The sequence below is a fragment of the Brassica oleracea genome, chromosome C3 (genome assembly GCF_000695525.1).
Source record: "Brassica oleracea var. oleracea cultivar TO1000 chromosome C3, BOL, whole genome shotgun sequence".
In the NCBI taxonomy this organism is placed as follows: domain Eukaryota; kingdom Viridiplantae; phylum Streptophyta; class Magnoliopsida; order Brassicales; family Brassicaceae; genus Brassica; species Brassica oleracea.
Genome location: NC_027750.1, coordinates 19,844,430 through 19,864,006, shown reverse-complemented (window position 1 = coordinate 19,864,006; position 19,577 = coordinate 19,844,430). Strand labels below are relative to the sequence as shown.

Below are 19,577 nucleotides of genomic sequence, written 5' to 3'. Positions count from 1 at the left end.
ATAATCTGAATCAAAAACATATATGGAGTATTGAATCCGAAACCCATCAAACCAGATCAAGCAAACACACAAAACATGAAATCCATCAAACTTGACGAACGAAGAGAGACGGAGAACAACGAGACGGTTGGAGACGGACGAGACGGAGACGAGACAGTTAGAGACGGATGGAGAAGGTCCGCGACAGAGAGTGACGGCAACGAGATGGAGAGTGACAGCGACGGACGAAGGCTGGAGATCGTGACTTCGAGAGAATCGCCTTGGGGAGAGTCGAGAGAGCGACTCGAGATGATGAAATGAACTTTTTCCCAAATTGATTTTGATTATGTAACCCTAGGTTTTTAATAATTGGACACCTTATTTCCATAAAGCCCAATCCCAATAAAATCACTTTTTAAATGGTTTTTATCCATTTATAACCCATGGGAAAAACAGGTTTATCCATATTAAGCAAATTTAAATATGGACGTGGACGACCGGGGGACACCTATATATTTAGCTATAATTTATAAATTTTTAGGTTTAGAGTTAGATATAAGAGAAAATTTATTCTCAGTAATTTTTCAACAAATTGATGATGAATGTTATATTTGAGTATATTTTCTGATACTCAAACTCCGACTAAGTATTCGTCGTCGGTAATACTTCGGATTACGTCGATTCCGACAACTTTGCAAGGTCTTTTGCCGTCGGCTTTCATAATTATTATTCTAGTGATTTAAAACAAGAGGTTCTAGGCTTGTCGGCTGGGGTGATTTGAGGATGATTGTTGCCCTGGTTTGGATTATAGGGTTTTTTTCGAAACTGGGTAAATTCAGATTTCGATTTAGTTTAATCTCGGTTTTATTTTATCCGATCATTTTAATCAGTAAACCAAGCTCGATTTGAAATGATTAATATACTATTTTAATTGAAAAAAAAAATTAGATATGATAATAGATATATATATTTAATAATCGTGAGGATCCCAAAAGTTTTTTAGGCACAAAACTAATCTCACGAAACTTTGCATCTGGGTATATTAAATTCCATCGGTAAGGAGGCTACATAGTGGCCAATGCTAATCGAATCAAGGACGAAAGCTTCAGCTGGAATCCTTTTACCATTAAGACAAGGCGACTTGGTTATGATTATAGATATATACATAAATCCACATCCTTTATATATATATTAATAAAGGAACACTAAAATAAGAGTAACCTTTGTTTTGTAAGTAATTACAAAAAAAAACAACTGACGTGTCACTCTATTAAGCACTCTCAAGTAACCTTTGTTTTGTCATTGAATTCTATAGGACAGCCCAATTAATATAGCGTGTATATTATATTTTGCTTATGACATAAAAGTAATAATAACATAAATGTAAAGCTTTTTAGTGATAAATTCCTTCAATTAAAGATTTTTCGTAAAAAAATCTCAACTTGTTATCTTATAATTTAACCCCTCAAGTTCTATTCCGTTAGATTTTGTTATCCTCCGTCTATTGTTCCGTTATTTATGGACATATATCGTTTACGCAGAGTTTTATTTTAGCGATAAATCCCCCCATAAGGTGGAGAGACTATTGAAATTGTGTTGGTTGATACCAGTGTGAGTACCATATGTAGTTTCTTAATTATATTATTTTAATATGTTTGTTCTTATTTAACGTATTGAAATTCATATTGTTTTATACAATTGTGTTGAGGATGATAATATTTATGCGACCCTTATAAATATATTATTTTGTCTTAATTTGATTTATTCTTGAGGGAAGGGTACTCCAAAATTATGGTTAACTTTTACTCACTCATGTTGAGTAGAATTTAATTAAACATTTTTATCGTGCGCCTCAAGTTAGTATATAAATAAACCCGCAGATATATCTTCTAACAGCCTCTCAAGTTGGACCGTCATCCAAGTAGTGAAGACATCTGCTACTACTTGCAACAATAATTTATATGCTTAGGGCCCCTAGATATTGGGCCTCTTTCGAGGTTAAGAACTAAGAAGCAAGAGTCGGCCACGAATTCTAATTATTCCAACTTTTATTATATGTAAAGCAGAAAAGAAAGTTGACACAGTGGCCGTATTGAAAGGGTAACAACGAATAAATATTTCAACTCGGCGCTGGTACGTTAACGCCTTAACGAAGACTCTATATATGAACATGAGGATGACTTGAATGGTCATTGAATTGGTCAATGAGATATATTCTTGGATTCATTCTGTGGAGGAAGTAAGCTGGGACGCGCTAGTAGATGAATCCTCGACCAAAACCAAATCTCTCATTTCATAACAATTATAATGAAAAAAATTGCTACGATTTTCCTCTTTATTTCCCTTCTTTTTGAAACTCTCAACGGAGTTAAAGCTGGCTTCCTCTGTATAAATGGCACCTTACTCGCCAACAGTAGCTATGGCCAAAACCGCAACTCTGTCTTCTCCTCTCTTGCTTCTCAAGTCATCACCAACCGTGGATTCTACAACGCCTCACTCAATAGCGTTCACGCCGTTGCCTTATGCCGAAGAGGATACGAGCGGCAAGCTTGTATCAACTGCGTGGAAAAAGCGATTCAACTGATAAAAAATATCTGTTCTAATGGCGTTGAATCGTTCAATTGGAACGGTGACGATGCGGACCACGTATCTTGTCTTGTACGTACAACAAACCACTCAACTTTTCAGAAACTCGATCTTGGACCAGCTACGCTTGACGAAAGTCCTCTCAATATCGGCTCATCCGCCAAGAACATGACCCTATTCCGCCAAGAATGGGAAGCAACCGTTAACCGAACACTTGAGGCTGCAACCGTCAACACTTCTGCATCGGTTCTCAAGTATTATGGAGTAGCCAATGCAGAGTTTGTCGAGTTTCCAAATGTTTACATGATGATGCAATGCACACCGGACATAACATCAGGCGAGTGTAAGAGTTGTCTGGAAGAGTGCGTTACCTATTTTAGAGATGTGTCTTGGGGAAAACAAGGAGGTACAGTTGGTCGACCGAGCTGTCTTTTCCGGTGGGATCTTTACCCTTTTTACGGTGCTTTTGCTAATATAACAAGAGTTCCTGCCCCTCCTGGACCTTTGATTCCACAAGCACATGCAATATCTGTTACTAGCTTGAAAGGTTTGAAATTTTTTAGGAGTTATGTTAATTGCCGCCTATATAATTATTTGAGATTCATATACATTAAAGAAGATTAATTTTTGCAGGAAAAATTATTGCGATAGTTGTGGTTCCTACAGTCATTAATCTTTTTGTGCTTCTTGGTCTGATAAGAGCTTATCGTCAGATAAAAAAATCAAAAGAGGAAACCAGTGGTACGCTCTCATTATTTTCAGTTAGCTTTTACAATGTATATGTTTGCTCATAAGTTTCTTTTGGTTAGTCTGGACAGGGGAGGACTGTATTTCCGATAGTCAGTTTATGCTGAGGTTCGATCTTAGCATGGTCCTACTCGCAACCGGTGACTTCTCCCCTGAAACTAAGATTGGCCAAGGTGGATTTGGATCTGTCTACAAGGTAAAAAAAAACTTGTATAAAATCATTATATGGGTCAAAGATCTCATCTTGAGAATTATTTTTAGGGGATATTACCGAGTGGGCAAGAAATAGCTGTAAAGAGATTAACAAGAGGCTCAGGGCAAGGAGAGATTGAGTTCAGGAATGAGGTCTCACTCTTGACAAGACTCCAACATAGGAATCTAGTTAAGCTTTTAGGTTTTTGTAGTGAAGGAGAAGAAGATATTCTTATCTACGAGCATGTCCCTAATTCAAGTCTTGATCACTTCATTTTCAGTAAGCCTTTTTCCCTAGGAGATGCTGCACTTTTTGGAACTATAAAGTTTTAGTATCGATGATTCTTTGGAAATCTGTAGATGAAGAGAAGCGTGTGCTACTAACATGGAATGTGAGGTACAAAATCATAGAAGGCGTTGCTCGAGGTCTTCTTTATCTACACGAAGATTCTCAGCTGAGGATTATCCACCGAGACTTGAAGGCGAGCAATGTTCTTCTAGATGCTGAGATGAACCCTAAAGTTTCGGACTTTGGGATGGCGAGGTTATTTAACATGGACCAGACTCGAGGAGTGACAAGGAGGCGCGTTGGAACCTTGTAAGTATAGGACCGCGAACAATTATGATTGAAAATTGCCAAATAAAACCGACTGAAATCAATAATATAAACTATTAAATATAAACAATAAGGAAAATGTATTAAAAGGAGAATTTGGAGAACTTGAATTTTTTTTCAAAAATTAGACTAAACATGAAGTTAGAATTTGATCAATTTTCTTAACTCAATAAGTATTATTTATATTAGACTTGGATGCTATCTATTTCTTACATAGATACTCACGGATGATGTTATTTTATAAATATAAATTTGAGAGATTCTTGATATTAGGAATTTAGGATTATCATTAATGTCACTTTATGTCAGAGATTGTTGGATTAGATCACCCCTCACGTTACAGCTGTATGATTGCAGTGGCTATATGGCTCCTGAGTACATTAAGAACGGAAGACTTTCAGCCAAAACAGACGTCTACAGTTTCGGGGTTGTGCTTTTGGAGATGATAACCGGTCAAAGTAACAATAACTACTTCGAAGCCATGGGGCTCCCCGCATACGTAAGCATATAGTTGTCACTCTTATTGCTTAATTGAACACACAAATGAGTCTCAGAAGTTGATTGATTATAGATTTATGATAATGTACTAGGCCTGGAAGTGTTGGGTGGCCGGCGAGGCTGCCAGTATCATAGATCCTGTCTTGAGTAGGACTCCAACAAATGAAATCCTGAGATTCATCCATATTGGTTTGCTGTGTGTTCAAGAGAACGTTGCAAAGAGACCGACAATGAGTTTGGTTATTCAGTGGCTTGGTAGTGACACTATCGTGATTCCTTTACCTACCACTGCTGCTTTCACCACGACCGAGTTGCATAAAATCGATGCAATGGATCAAGCCAAAGGTGAAGCAGGTACTCTTTCATTGAACAAGTTATCAATCACCGAGTTAAGTCCTCGTTGAATTGAAGACCTCTCTGTAAACTCATACATCTAAGTGTGCATTAATTCTTGAATTACATTACAAGAAACAATCTTGAAAAGTCTTCTTTCTTTGGAAATACTCTCGTTGTTCATGATCAGTAATCAATCAAATTAGTGTCGTATAGTTTGGTGATGGTATTTATTTTTTTAATTTTCCAAATTAGTGTCGTATATTTGAAACACTTATCCTTTACTTATATGTTTTTTTTTTTTGCTAATCCCTTTCCTTTATGTTGGAGTTTATTAAATTTAAATTATTTAACTAAATAATACTGAGAAAATAAACAAAATATAAAATCCTATCTAAGATTGATACGAAATTTTAGCAAAAAAAAAAACAGTTGTTGGCACTTGTTTGTAAAAGAAGATAAAAACAAACAACTTGCCAAAAGAAACTGTAAAGAAAGTTGAGGGACTTTCTTGGTTAGTCCTTCGACCCTACCATGAATCCTTCAACCGTTAGCCCATCATGAGTCATGATTGGTTTGTACATTATTATATTATGTAACAGTGGACAAAATTAAAATCCAACGACCTTATGTTTTCAAAGTGTGCTCTGAATTTTCTCGTCTTGTTTATATATCAATAAAAGAAATATCACTGATATCTCAGTTCAAAAAAAAAAAGAAAAAGAAATATCACTGACAAAAGAAAAAAAAAGGGGGGGATGAAGTATCTATGCTATTGACACAAAAGTACAAATATAAATTAACCTTTAAACTTTAATTACGTATAAATATCACTGAAATAATAACTACTTTTTATTTTAGCATTTATTGTTTTCTTTCCAATTGAATACATAATTTTCTAAATTGAATACATAAAAATTCAATATAAGTTTCCAACTCATAATTTCTTAAATAAATTGAACAATGATTTCAGTATAATTATCTAATTTACGTATTGCACATAATAATACTATAAACTTTAATGCACATCAATACTATACACAAAATATAATCGGTCATTTGTCTCTTTTCTGACCAGACTTCCTCCACGTAACTCTTCTTCCTTGCCAATATTAACTTGTCATTTTCTTAAACTTATATGGATTTTGTAAATACATTAAAACTAGATTATAACCTATGCAGATGTGCGGGGAGAGTTTTTTTTTGTAATCATGTTTGCTCATTAAATAGTTTTAACATTTTGCAACACTACAATTTTTATCGATTGTAAAATGACAAATAAAAATGATGGTCTCTTAAATGTATTTGTATCATCGTTGTTGAAGAGTTAACGTTTACAGCTCATTTTAATTATTTTTAAGATTTCATATGCACAAAAAAAAGTTTTGTGGCTAGCACGAATCACCAAAACCAGATAGTCAACATCGATTGTTAATTGACGAAAAAAATTATGTTTTCTGCACTCGATTTGTTTACTATTGACTATCCATAAGTGATTTCATTTTCTACCTCTATAAAAAATTTCTTTCGTTTTCGTTTTCATTTCTGTTTCATTGATATGAGTTTTCTTTCTTTTTAACTTCTTTTATGAATCTTTCTTTTTAACTTCTTTTATGAATTTGATAAATTACATAAGTGTCAATTTAAAAATATGGACATCTGTAAAAGTTAGTTTCACTTCATATACATATCTAAAAATCTAAATTTTGAAAAAAATCACCGGCAAACTCTATTCACATATCTAAGAATCAAAATTTTGAAGAAAACCATTCCGAAAGTGTACTCATTTTGTAAGTTTTCTCACGCGGTTATAATGGTAAAACTCAATATATGTTTTTTGTTTGGTCATAAAGAGGTTGTTGTAATTTCATTAGCCTTTTGGGTTACTTTTCTATTTAATTGAATTTGTGATACACTTTATATGCAAAATGAAGTTTTAAGTCATTTTTGGTAATTTCCTTGTTTTTATATCGTAGCACCAAGCTTTTCAAAAATATTAATTACTAGGGTCGGCCCGCTCTACGGGCGGGAAGTTATAATAGAAACTATTTTATATAAATTTATGAAGCATTTAAAATCATTATAGAAAATGGTATTACATACAAACAAATAATGATATACTTTAAAATATTTAATTTTTTTTTTGTCATCACTTTAAAATATTTAATTTATTTGAGTAGAATATCATAACTTTCATAATATTTTCACAACAATTTTAACTTTATTTTACTATTTATTTTGGAGATTAAATATTTATCTAACTATTATATAATTTAAAATTAAAACTATTTACTTTATTTCATTTTTTGTTTTAGTCTATGGATTAAAAATTACAGTCAATTGGATTCAGTAGAGTTATAAATAATAAGTGAACTAAAGTTATTTTCTATTTCATTTATATGTTTGTTTCATGAATTAAATTATTTTTATTTTTAAAGATATATTTTCTTAAAATTAATGCTTTACACATGAAAAAGAAATAACTTATTCATTAATATTTTAAAATCTATCTAATTACATTGGAGCGCTCACGTTTATTTTGTGTAATGATTTTTTTGATGGCCTTCCAACTTTAATCTCTCATTGTCTTATTTTACATCCATTCAGTCTTGTTCAAGTAGATTCTCCGGACTGCTAACGTTTCCCTACATAACATGAGAATATCGTATAGACAAATGGCATTGATATAAAAACTTTGTGTTGATGTTTGAAAGTGATGCATCCCTAAGTCGACACTATTTTTCTGGTAATATTCTTGTATTTTTTTTCACATACTGAGCTTCTGCTTTCCGAGTGGAAAGGCATCTCGTCATTAGATCAACTAGATATTTTCACCGCGCTACGCGCGGATTTTGTCTTTTGAATTTATGTTTTAAGTAAATTTTATACATTTTAGAATATTTATTTTCTTAAACTTATAAAAATATTTTTCTTAAGTATGTGCGACGAAAAAGAGTTGAAATATTATAATATGCATTGTCTTCCAAGCAACTTTACATTTTAAAAAATAGTATTTTAAAAATTGGATCTAAACAAAACGAATTTTCTAAAATAACTTTCAAAAGATCTATTTAGGCATTCAGAAATATAGTTTCTTAAAAAGTGCCAAACTACCGCATACAGATTATATGAACATTAAAATATGTTTATTAACATTGTTTTACCTGCTATCCGAAATATACCGGGCTGACTTTTAATTATGTATAGATAATTAACTAAAAAATTGGTTGTTTTTAAGAAATGTGCTTATGGTTCAATTTTTGGTACATTGCTTGCTTATTTGATCTAATAAAAAGGATAAAAACCAACTTCAGATATATATATACAGTAAAAATTCTATAAATTAATAATATTGGTATTTTGGTATTTTATTAATTTATATAGTTATTAATTTACAAAAAGGGTATATATGTACCCTAGGGTTAACTAATCTAGACTTAGGGTTTGGAAGTAAGGGGTAGGGTTTTGGGGATAGAGTTTCAAATTTTAAGAAATAAAAAATAAATATTAAAATTTTCAAAATAAAAAGGGGCTATTTTTGTCTTTTTTCTTGAAATCTATTCAGTGAGGCATTTCCGTACTGGTTTTGTCGACCATTCGTATATTGTATTGTTCGTAGACTCTTCCTCTGTTATCTGGCCACCACTATTACGTTTGTTTCTCACTTTTCGGCTGTCATAAAATAGAAGAGTCAGCAAAACTACAACTGATGTTTTTCTAGGGGAAATAAAATATGATTGTACCTGAAACGGACACGTTTGAGGTCGGTAACACCACTGGCTAAGGCTGTAAGAATGATGTAGACGTCAGGCGCATCTTTCTCAACCCATTCATTCTTGTTATGTGCTTCAGTCGATGCTTCTCCATTTCCAAGTACATGTGTAATGGTCCAATTAGAAAACATTGTGGTATTTACACCATTTTGCCTGCGTTCCCATTTGGTTGGTTTAAGATTATAAAGGTCAACGCGGCCTGGACTGAACCAAATGAATCAAGGGACCGAGGAGACTTCACAGTTCGAGCTGATCGAACAGGTAATATTTCAGCCATGTATTTCACCTACATAATTTCAGTGATGCTGATAACGGAGTCATAAGAAATCACTCGTACTTGTATAAAGCATATTACTAATTTTGATCTTTGAAATTACTTATGCGGTAAGAGATATGATAACCTTTTTTTTTGTTGCCGCACATCTGTTCGTTTCTTCGCTAGAGATTGTAAACGCCTCTTTGAGCTGCTTGGCTGTTTTTCCAGCTCAACTTCTTGGAACTGGGCCTTTCTTGTAAGACTGGTAAGAAAAAGCCAGCACCTGCAATAAGATTTTAGTGAAATAAATTATCAAGCTTATTCCTCTGCATGATCTCTGTAGTGGATGATTTTTTTTAGGATGGGATTCCAAAACAGACAGAATCAGAATCCTTTGCTCTGTTGTTCAAGTTGATCAAAGCAGAGACTGATCTTAACAGCGATTAAAAGCATACTGCTCTGTTGTCAAATCTTCTCATGGCTTCAAAGTAATAACCATCCACACAAAGTATGCTTTTGTACTCATCGTCCCCTAAATTTCACCTTTCCCATGGTTTACATGCAACTGCATCATCACTATCATAATTAATGAAAACCATATCGTGTGAAGAGCTAGTAATAACAAAAAAAAAAAATTTCTATGATTCTTTACCGTGTTTAGAAGTCATTCTTTTCCAATAACATGTGTTCTTTTCCGTTCATTATCAAGAACTGCTACCATTTTGGGATATCTCCAAGGTAAGTCCGGTCCATCTGAAATAAAAATAACATTCTGATATGCGTTAACCAACGATACTTGTTTGTCACTATCAATGATTACATCCATACCTCAGATTTAAAGGTTATTGATGTCGCCTTGTTCTGTTAAAAGCTCCTTTTTGCTGAGGTTCTCCAAGTGCTCAAATGTTTCTAACCCTTCAATCGTTGAATGATTCATCAAACACAGAATATTTTGCTGATGATATATATTTTATAAAGAGTACAAATTACCTTATATCTGAGACAGCGAGGTAAGTATGATATGCAAATAAGAATCTGAAGGGTTTGCCATTGATGTTTCTAAAGAAATCAATGTTGAGTGGCCATCTATAGCAAGTGAAACCCAGAACTCAAAAAAGAAACACACACATAAAATTCAGAATCTATAAAGATAAAGAACATAAAAGGATGATGATGGTTTTACTTTTACCTGTCAAACCATTGCTTTAAGTCCTCTTCTGATGGTTTGAGATGAAGATCAACTAATGATGATTTTATGAACTCATGGAGGTAAATTGTCATCGATTACCCAGATTTTTTCCCTTGCAAACCCATGTTGATCCAGTGATCCACAATCTACAAAAAAGACATACACACAAACAACTCAATTACAATGTTCATGCGAAAAGATACAATATGAGAGAACTTACTTAAAATTACATGAGGATATCAAATCTGAATCCCTCCACGCATTGATTTTGGGGTTTGAAACCAATAAGATCATAATCTAGAAATCTAATAGTGAGAGAAAGTGAGAATCTAATTTGGTCATTGTTCAATTTTATATATAAATCAATCATTAATAAATCGGAAAAGCTAAAAGTGTCATAACGCTTGGTAAATTAACTAATGGAAGTAAATGTGGGAGAAACAGCTACGGAGGATTTACAGGGAAGAAGTTGAGAAGATGAATATTAAAGGGAAAAATTGATTTGAGGAAGAAAACGAAAAGAGAGATCGCAAAATAAAAAGAATTTTTTTTGTTATTTGTCAATTTGATAGGTTGTTATTTGACATGGCAATTTGATAGGTTGTGAATTTTTTGCTGAGGTGGATAGGCCGAGAGCTCTAGTTAAAAAACTTTTAGTATTGTAAGATGTAGCTGATTAATGGTCCTCATGGATGGTCTGTAACGAATAGATACATATGTTCTTGTAGACCTAGGGATCCAGAGCGGCTTTGGATAAAATCAATAATGATTGCATGACATTTCCAACATTGATCTTTGAAAATTAACCATATTTATAATCTATGGAATAAATTCAGGATTTTTCTTCAAAAATAAATAAGTTGAGGGTTTTATTAATTTTTTAATTCTTTTTTAGAAGAAATTATCTCAAACACGTTTGTCTCACCCAAAAATAATAACCAAGTGTTTTGATTTTGACCCATTTAATGTGTGTTTGAAACCACTTGTAAAGCTCATTCAGGATTTTTTTAAATAATAACAATTTCTGGAGAACTAATGATCATATATGCATGTATCTTATACTTAGAACTTCTACATACCAGTTTTATCTAAATTCTAAAGTAAAGATAATGAACATGTACTTTTACAAAAAAAAAATATTGAGCATGTTAGCGACAAACTAAATGCCATAATTAATCTGAAGCCCATATCCATACTCATAAGTCATAACCATTATAACACGTGGAAGATCATGGCATCAACATCAATCAAGTGGCCTTTGATTAGATGAATTCCCACTGATGCAGAGAGCACCGTGCTCAGCCGTAAGCTTCACCAGCAATCATTTTGAGAGCTTAGTCATTGCCGATATTTGCCCAAATCACCTCCTTTTTTCTTGGTGATACAATCTCTCCGCCGGTAAAGAATCAGAGCATAATCCAATAAGCATCTCAGTGAGTTTTTTTTTGTGCAGCACTAATTTGTAATCTCTTTCTTCAATAAGTATAACATGAATCACTGACGCCTCAAATCTGAAAAAACAGAGAACACTCTAATCAACGGAGAGCGGACTCTTTGTAGGGGGAACACCGAGAGTACTGAATCCGACCAGATGATTAGAAGAAATCGAATAACAACGATGATTGAGAAGAAGAAAGCGATGAATCTCAGGGAAAGGAACTCCCATATTTATAGTAGTAGATTCGTAAGGAGGTGGTGTATTGATTGAGACGTGGTGGTAGTAGTGGGTCGGTGGCGTTTATGAGGAGGTTAATGGAGCATTAATAGCGGTGATTGAATGCAAGCGTTTTACGTAACGGTGCGGATCTCCAGAGCCGCTGGGAAGCACATCGTTCGTCACAACGGCGTCTTCGCTTTCCAAAGAATCGTTTGGAAAGAGGGTCGGTGGACGTGAGAAATCATTATGGGCTTAGGTTTGTGAAATTATGGAAGCCCAACTATTAAACAACTTAATCTATAACTTTTCTAGCGGTTGTTTTTAGAAGCCTAACATGTGATGAACGAAGAAAGTCCATCTCAACGTGCGGTTAAATGAAACGCCGGATTTCATTAATAGGGACACATGGCACTATGGCAGCGCGAGAAAGCTCAACTTTCCTAGGTGGCGCATTCGGAGAAAACAGAAATTACTTTATATATAAAGATACAATGAAGCCTAAACTATAGAGACGTACGTTAGTGTTTATTGGCTGATATATTTTTGCATGGCTTTATGTGATATTGTTGATGAGGTTTAGGAAGTAGTTAGTGAATTATGCATATATTGAAATACGTTGTTTATCATTGCAAACCACATAGATTTTTGTATTGGCTGACGTTTATTTGGTTGGCTTTATCTTGATTTTAAAGTTTTAAATGCTGAAAAACAAATTTATAGTATTTTGGTTAAATAAATAATTAATGCTGTTAGTTTTAAATATGGAAATGGCATAGCTTTTAATTATTTTCAAAAATCAAGGCCAAAATCCTAGTAGAAATTTTACTTTAGTAGTATAGATTATAAAATTTCTACAAAACAAAATTTAATTATAAAAGTGAAAATAAATATCTGTGCGGTCATTGTCGTGCTCATTTTGGCCAACTCGCTATCATCTTTCTTTGGCTGAGTGGCATGTATTTCCACGGTGCCCCTCTATGCCTTACGGTAATGATTTTTCTGGCATGCTCTTAGGCACGGCCATACGTAATATAGAAATCACACTTGGAAAATTGAGAGGCCAAAGACAAACTTTATAAGCAAACTTTTTAATGAAACTTAACATATAATATATATATTTTAGGTGTAAATATATTTGTATCAGAATATGAGTTTCTTAGCAATTCTATTTTTTGAGATTAAGAATATACATATATCATTTTTCTTCTAAAATATTCTATTCTTATTTTTAAGTTATGCAATAAAATTACTATAAATGGTCTACATGCAACTACATTGCACTAAAATAAATACTGTAAAAATCAAAATAACAAAACCAATACAAAATAAAAAGAAGAAGAAGAAGACATAAATACTAAACAAGTAGAAGAAAAAATCAAAATCAAAACTCTGATGAAAAATATCTCTAAAATGAAAAAAAAACCCACTATATATTGATATAAAACATGAAAATCTCACATAAATCATCAATTTTGTGACCTGAAATATAAACATTTGTTTGAATTAAGGGGCTCTCAAATTATCAATATACATGGGACTTGAAATATAAGCACGACTCAGTGTACGGTCACATGGATCAAACTTTAGTTACTGTTATACAACGCTTCTTCAACCCTAAGTTCAAGAATGAATATTTCAGTTCTTTAATTCTTTATATACAATTCCAATCTATTTTGCAAATTTGTTTTCTTATCGCATCCCTGATACCTTCTATCTTTCTTCAACAACTGGAATAAATTGAAAGAACCAACTGACATGGTATTCTTCGGGAGTTATTCACAACCTTCTATATCAATCGTAGATTTGATTGGTTCACTTTCAGATTCCGGGTCTAAAAACATTAACAGAAACTTAAGGTGAGAAATAGTGGTCTAAACCACCACCACAAGAAAGTCAGACGAACAAATGAACTCTTAATTTATTATAATGAACTCTTAGTTTATGTCAATATTTTATTAAAAAAACAATTATATCATTATTGTATCTTTTCAAAATATTTAAAACCTGCTTGTAGAAAACAAAAGAGCAGGCGTTTTGGGCTTGCATCTACGACTGTAGACCATCATGAATTGGTTTGTATATTGTCAATTATCTATGTACACATTTAGTTTATTTTTATATAGTCATATAAATATGCGATTTGTTTTTTTTATCTATACTATTAAAACAAAAACAAAAATATAAAATTAACCCTTAAAACTGTAACTTAATTACGTCTAAATGTCACTACAAATATAACTACTCTTTATTTTTAGCATTTATTGTTTTCTTTCCAACTGAATACATAATTTTCTAAATTGTATACATAAGAAATTCAATATAAATCTCTAACTAACAATTTCCTAGATATATAAATCAAAGACAGTTCTAAACTGTATATATAAAAAAATTGAAAATAAATCTCTAACTCATAACTTACGTATTTCACATAATACTACAAGGTCCACATGGCCGTGAAATTCAAATGAAAACAAAAACTAGTAGTGATGGCAGTTTTTTTTAATAATATTTTAAGAGTTTAATTAACGATGAACTCTCAGCACTAAAGTAGACTAAGACCAAAATCCAAAATTTCCACAGTTTATATTAAATAAAAAACTATAAAACCAATGAAGACATCAAACTTTTATATGATTAGATATTAAATAAAACAAGTAGCCAAAGTACAAATCTCATCTTCTTCGTCAACTGGTACCAATTTCTCACATCAACCATTCTATATTAAAAGATAAGCATCACAACATATGTTGCCATGGGTCGTCACTAAAATTTAAAATATATTATATACTAAAAATCTAAATTTTAATTATTTAATAATTTAATTTAAAGATTAAAAATTAATTTTATAGTTAGTTTAATAAAAAGTATAATATATATTTAGATGGACCAACTTATTTCTTTAAAAATTCTAATAGTAAAAAAATGACTATTAGAATTTAAAAAAAAATAAGTTGATCCATCTAAATATATATTACACTTTTTATTAAACAAACCATAAAATTAATTTTTAATCTATAAATTAAACTATTAAATAATTAAAATTTAGATTTTTAGAATATAAAATATTTTAATTTTTTTTAAAAAATAATATAATTTTAAATTTTAAAGTTTCACATTAAAAATTTTATGGTCATTGACTTAATTTTTGTTATAATAAGATACAATGATCATAAAATCACATGATTATGAAATTTCATTTAATAGATATTTATATTAATATATATATATATTAATATCGTTTAAATTAAATTATATACCATATTAAAATATATAAATAATAATTTTATTTTCAAATTTAAGAAATATGTATTATACTTAAATTGATAAATTATATTTCTCGCTCCATGCATTGCGCCGATTATTACCTAGTATAGTACTATTAAGTAGTAACTAGATCTTGATCCGCGTAACTGCGCAGATATTTATTTTTCAATTTATATACATAGATATTTATTTTAGATCATTTGTGGTTTACATTTTTAACGTTAATCATATATTTAAATATTTATATAACTATTCAAATACAATAACTTCATAGTTTATATGCTAGAATTAATCAATTATTTAAAATCGTCACATGCATTTGTCGGTTCTTATTATATATTTATCTTAGTGTATTTGTATTTAGTTACTGAAAAAAATTAATATATGCATGAAACAACATATCTGAAAATTATTTTGTGTTTAGTTTATACTAAATTCTGACCCACCGTCTTTCAAAGCTGGATTTTTTTTAGTAATATTTTTTATGTTTATTCATTTTAGATAATATATTATTGTATATACAAAATTTTAAGATATGTACATATTTTATACATGTATTATATAGTTTGCGAATATTAAGCTATTCTGTCATCATATTATATTTTTAACATAAATATTTATATTTATGAAATCAATTTATCAATTTAATATAATTTTCATATTTAGTTAAATATAGTAGTTTAATTTAACATGATTTATTATTATTAAAAATATATATAAAATATAAAATAAATTTTTATTTTTCATTTTATAAACGATAACTGTATATATATCAATGCATAATAATAGTTATGTTTAAAATTAAACTATATCATTATTAAAGCAGTTACAAAGATTTTATATTATTAGCTTTAGTGAATATATGGAACTTACCAGCATAATTTATGGCTTTATTTCTAAATTTGAAATTTATATATGGAAGTTAAATTAAATTGGACCTACATAATAGAGAAGAAATATTTTGAGATATTGTTAAGAACAACAACAAATATTTTTATTTAACCCGGTTTGGTTTACAAAGTCAGTATAAGTCTGTATAACTTTATGACAAAAAAAAAATATATATATATATAAGATAATCACACACAAAATGTTTATAAATTAGCCATGTGTGTCGCCTATAATGAAATACATATTCATTTCTCAACCCTATTGGGTTTGAGTAAGTGAGAAAGAGTTGGGTTATGACTACTTCCTTCTTGTTTTTTATTCTCTTCTTTCAAACCCTAAAATATGTTCACGCCAGTTTCATTTGCTACGGCGACTTTTTCACCAGTAACTACGGCATCAACCGAGACAACCTCTTATCTTCTCTTCCTTCTAACGTCGTCAATAACGACGGTTTCTACAACGCATCACTTGGCAGCGTATCCAGAAACAATAGAGTCCACGTTGTCGCCTTATGCAGAAGAGGCTACGAGGCCCAAGCTTGTAAGACATGCCTCAAGCATGTCATTGACGACACAAAATCCAAGTGTCCTCACCAAAAGGAAACTTTCTCGTGGGTCACTGCAGAAGCCAATGACGTTTTATGCAATCTCCGTTACACCAATCACTCGACTTTCGGCAAACTAGAGCTTTCGCCATTCACTATCAACCCTAATCCGAACGTTATAGAATCATACAAGAATATGACCCTTTTCAGCCAAGAATGGATTGCTATGGTTAATCGGACGCTTGAGGCTGCTTCTACCTCTGACACTTCCTCAGTACTCAAGTACTATAGCGCCACAAGAACAGAGCTCACAGAGATTCCAGATGTTTACGCGTTGATGCAATGCACGCCAGATTTATCGCCAAATGACTGCAACAGATGTCTTAGAGAGTGTGTGAATGACTTTCAAAGGGAGTATTGGGGAAGACTAGGAGGTGGAGTTGGTCGGCCTAGCTGTTATTTCCGGTGGGATCTTTTTGAATTTTATAAAGCTTTTGATAAAGCTACAAGGGTTCTTGCTCCTCCGAGTCAAGCTTCTCCGACTGCTCTGGATTGTGGGAGAGACGAGAAAGATTTTGAAGGAAGACATATTGCAATCATTGTGGTCCCTGCAATCATTAATCTTATTATATTTGTTGCTTTAGTCTGTTCTTGGAAGAGAAAAACGCCACGCACCGGAATCAAAGGTAAAGTTATTTAAACAACACTACATATTAAGTTTTGTTAGATCATGTATTATATTAGAAGTTCTAACATGCCTGGTATATAAGAGTCGATTGGCTTAAGTTTAAATTAAGATAATGAAATATGATATCAAAACCCATTTTATCAAACCCAAATAAGATTTGTCCAAATAGGCCAAGGATGAGATTCGATTCAAGATAACATATGAGCCAAATCTCAAGGGAATGTATTGGTATTTCCCATTGACAGTTAGAATATTTATATAGATTTCTTATACATGTCTCATGGTGATGTGCAGAGTCTTATGATCCATATGATGGTCAATCTATGTTACGGTTTGACTTTGTAATGCTTCGAACAGCAACCCATGACTTCTCTCCTGAAATGAAGCTTGGTGAAGGTGGATTTGGATCTGTCTACAAGGTAATAAACTTTTAAGTCCTATAAAAATATTTAAATGGGTCAGTGATCATATAGAATTACAATGCTTTTCAGGGGGTGTTACCGAACGGCCAAGAGATAGCGGTAAAGAGATTAACAAGAGGTTCAGGGCAAGGAGATATAGAATTCAGGAATGAGGTTTTACTCTTGACAAGACTCCAACATAGGAATCTTGTTAAGCTCCTTGGGTTTTGTAATGAAGGAGATGAAGAGATTCTTGTCTACGAGTTTGTCCCCAATTCAAGCCTTGACAACTTCATATTTGGTGAACCTCCTTTACTAGACCATTCCATTTTGTTAAAATAATTTTTGAAAACAACAAAATCTAAAAAAAGTAAAAATTCTTTGATATCGACAGATGAAGCCAAACGTTTTCTTCTTACATGGGAAGTGAGGTACAGAATTATAGAAGGAGTTGCAAGAGGGCTTCTTTATCTCCATGAAGATTCCCAGTTGAGGATTATTCACCGGGATTTGAAGGCAAGCAATATTCTCTTAGACGCTGAGATGAACCCTAAAGTTGCAGACTTTGGGATGGCAAGGCTTTTCAACATGGACCAGACTCGTGGACAGACTAGCAAAGTAGTTGGAACCTAGTAAGTATGCTCTGTTTTTCCTTTCTTAAAATTATTCCATAAACATTCCCATTTAATGTGACTTGGTTAATGCAGTGGATATATGGCTCCAGAATACGCGACATATGGACAATTCTCAGCTAAATCTGATGTTTATAGCTTTGGTGTTATGCTCCTAGAAATGATAAGTGGCAAAAGAAACAAAAACTTGAAAGAAGAAGAAGAAGAAGAGGGAGAACAAGAAGGGCTTCTAGATTTTGTAAGATTTTCACATATTTTGATCATCATTCTTCTTTTCTTCCTAAAGATATTGAAATGTTCAAAAAAATCTTTACAGGTATTGAAGAAATGGAGTGAGGGAAAATATGCAGAGATCATCGATCCTTTGGCTGCGCCGAGTAACAACATCCCCGTAGACCAAGTAATGAAGCTCATTCACATAGGTTTATTGTGTGTTCAAGATGATGTTTCCAAAAGGCCTACCATTAATTCAATTCTCATATGGCTTGAAAGTCATGCTGCTATAACCATGCCTGTGCCCACACCTGTTACCTTTCATACGGCACCACTGTCACCATCATCATCGCTGCATGGCTAGTGAACCATCAAGCATGTTTGTATACTTCTTTGGCTTGCTTTATGCAAGTAAAGAGATGCCGTGTACTGCACACAAATTATCTTTATAAAGATTAGTGAGAGAGGCTTGTATTGTATTATTATTTTCTTAACGTCAAATTCTTACGTAATTATTTCTCCATTGCAATGGTTGCTATCCACTTCTTGGCATTCAAACCATTGCATATCCATAAAAATGAACTTATGTGAAACTTTGTTTTTCGGATGCCATTCCGTTTGCTAAATTGTTTATTGTTTCATGAACATCTAAAACCTGAAAATTCGACTAACTTAAAACGAATAAGAATTAAAAAAATTGTGAAACAAGACTGAAAATTGATGGATATTACAAAAAAGAAAATATTTAATCATTTTCGAGAAACACAATTGAGTTTTAGCCTTTCATCAAGTAATCATCTCTTTTTCAAATGGTTGATTACCTCACTAGAAGTTCGGTCAGTTTTAAGAAAAGGCCTCCCTAGTTCGCTTTGATAACATATATAGCATCTCTTTCACGAGACAAGATACAGTTTTGCACTTTTTGATTCGATATGCATTTCTTACATTCCACAGTTTCTAGAAGCATAACTATAACGCCCCGCCCGCCGACGGTTAATGGAGCTCCCACATTTGCTCATTCGGCCCGTGGACCTTTCCCGTCTGATGGATGGTGCATTAATATTTTGAATGCTCGAAATTATTGTTTACTGACACTATAATCACCATTCACCACCCAA

The 19,577-nt window shown here is 32.3% G+C and overlaps 2 protein-coding genes across 2 annotated transcripts; both read left to right on the top strand.

The window, feature by feature from the left end:
• The first annotated feature begins 2,220 nt into the window (after positions 1–2,220).
• LOC106332991 (cysteine-rich receptor-like protein kinase 38) lies at positions 2,221–5,108 on the top strand. The gene is made up of 7 exons (XM_013771469.1): positions 2,221–3,112; positions 3,199–3,306; positions 3,375–3,508; positions 3,574–3,784; positions 3,865–4,102; positions 4,478–4,619; positions 4,711–5,108. Exons 1-7 carry the CDS (start codon positions 2,287–2,289, stop codon positions 5,020–5,022), a joined length of 1,971 nt encoding a protein of 656 aa, XP_013626923.1. The 5' UTR covers positions 2,221–2,286; the 3' UTR covers positions 5,023–5,108.
• Positions 5,109–11,946: 6,838 nt separating this feature from the next.
• LOC106330062 (cysteine-rich receptor-like protein kinase 37) lies at positions 11,947–18,923 on the top strand. The gene is made up of 7 exons (XM_013768621.1): positions 11,947–12,049; positions 16,258–17,211; positions 17,508–17,632; positions 17,705–17,915; positions 18,009–18,246; positions 18,322–18,484; positions 18,563–18,923. The coding sequence occupies exons 1-7, from the start codon at positions 11,947–11,949 to the stop codon at positions 18,821–18,823; spliced, it is 2,055 nt and encodes a 684-aa protein (XP_013624075.1). The 3' UTR covers positions 18,824–18,923.
• The last annotated feature ends 654 nt before the right edge of the window (positions 18,924–19,577 follow it).

What these genes read in the sequence shown, in the direction of transcription:
- LOC106332991 (XM_013771469.1), top strand. Translation starts at nt 2,287, where the DNA reads ATGAAAAAAATTGCTACGATTTTCCTCTTTATTTCCCTTCTTTTTGAA. An exon ending in ATCTGTTACTAGCTTGAAAG is followed by an intron (nt 3,113 to 3,198) that starts GTTTGAAATTTT and finishes TAATTTTTGCAG; the next exon opens with GAAAAATTATTGCGATAGTT. An exon ending in TCTTGATCACTTCATTTTCA is followed by an intron (nt 3,785 to 3,864) that starts GTAAGCCTTTTT and finishes GGAAATCTGTAG; the next exon opens with ATGAAGAGAAGCGTGTGCTA.
- LOC106330062 (XM_013768621.1), top strand. Translation starts at nt 11,947, where the DNA reads ATGCAAGCGTTTTACGTAACGGTGCGGATCTCCAGAGCCGCTGGGAAG. An exon ending in GCCACGCACCGGAATCAAAG is followed by an intron (nt 17,212 to 17,507) that starts GTAAAGTTATTT and finishes GGTGATGTGCAG; the next exon opens with AGTCTTATGATCCATATGAT. An exon ending in AAGAAGGGCTTCTAGATTTT is followed by an intron (nt 18,485 to 18,562) that starts GTAAGATTTTCA and finishes AAATCTTTACAG; the next exon opens with GTATTGAAGAAATGGAGTGA.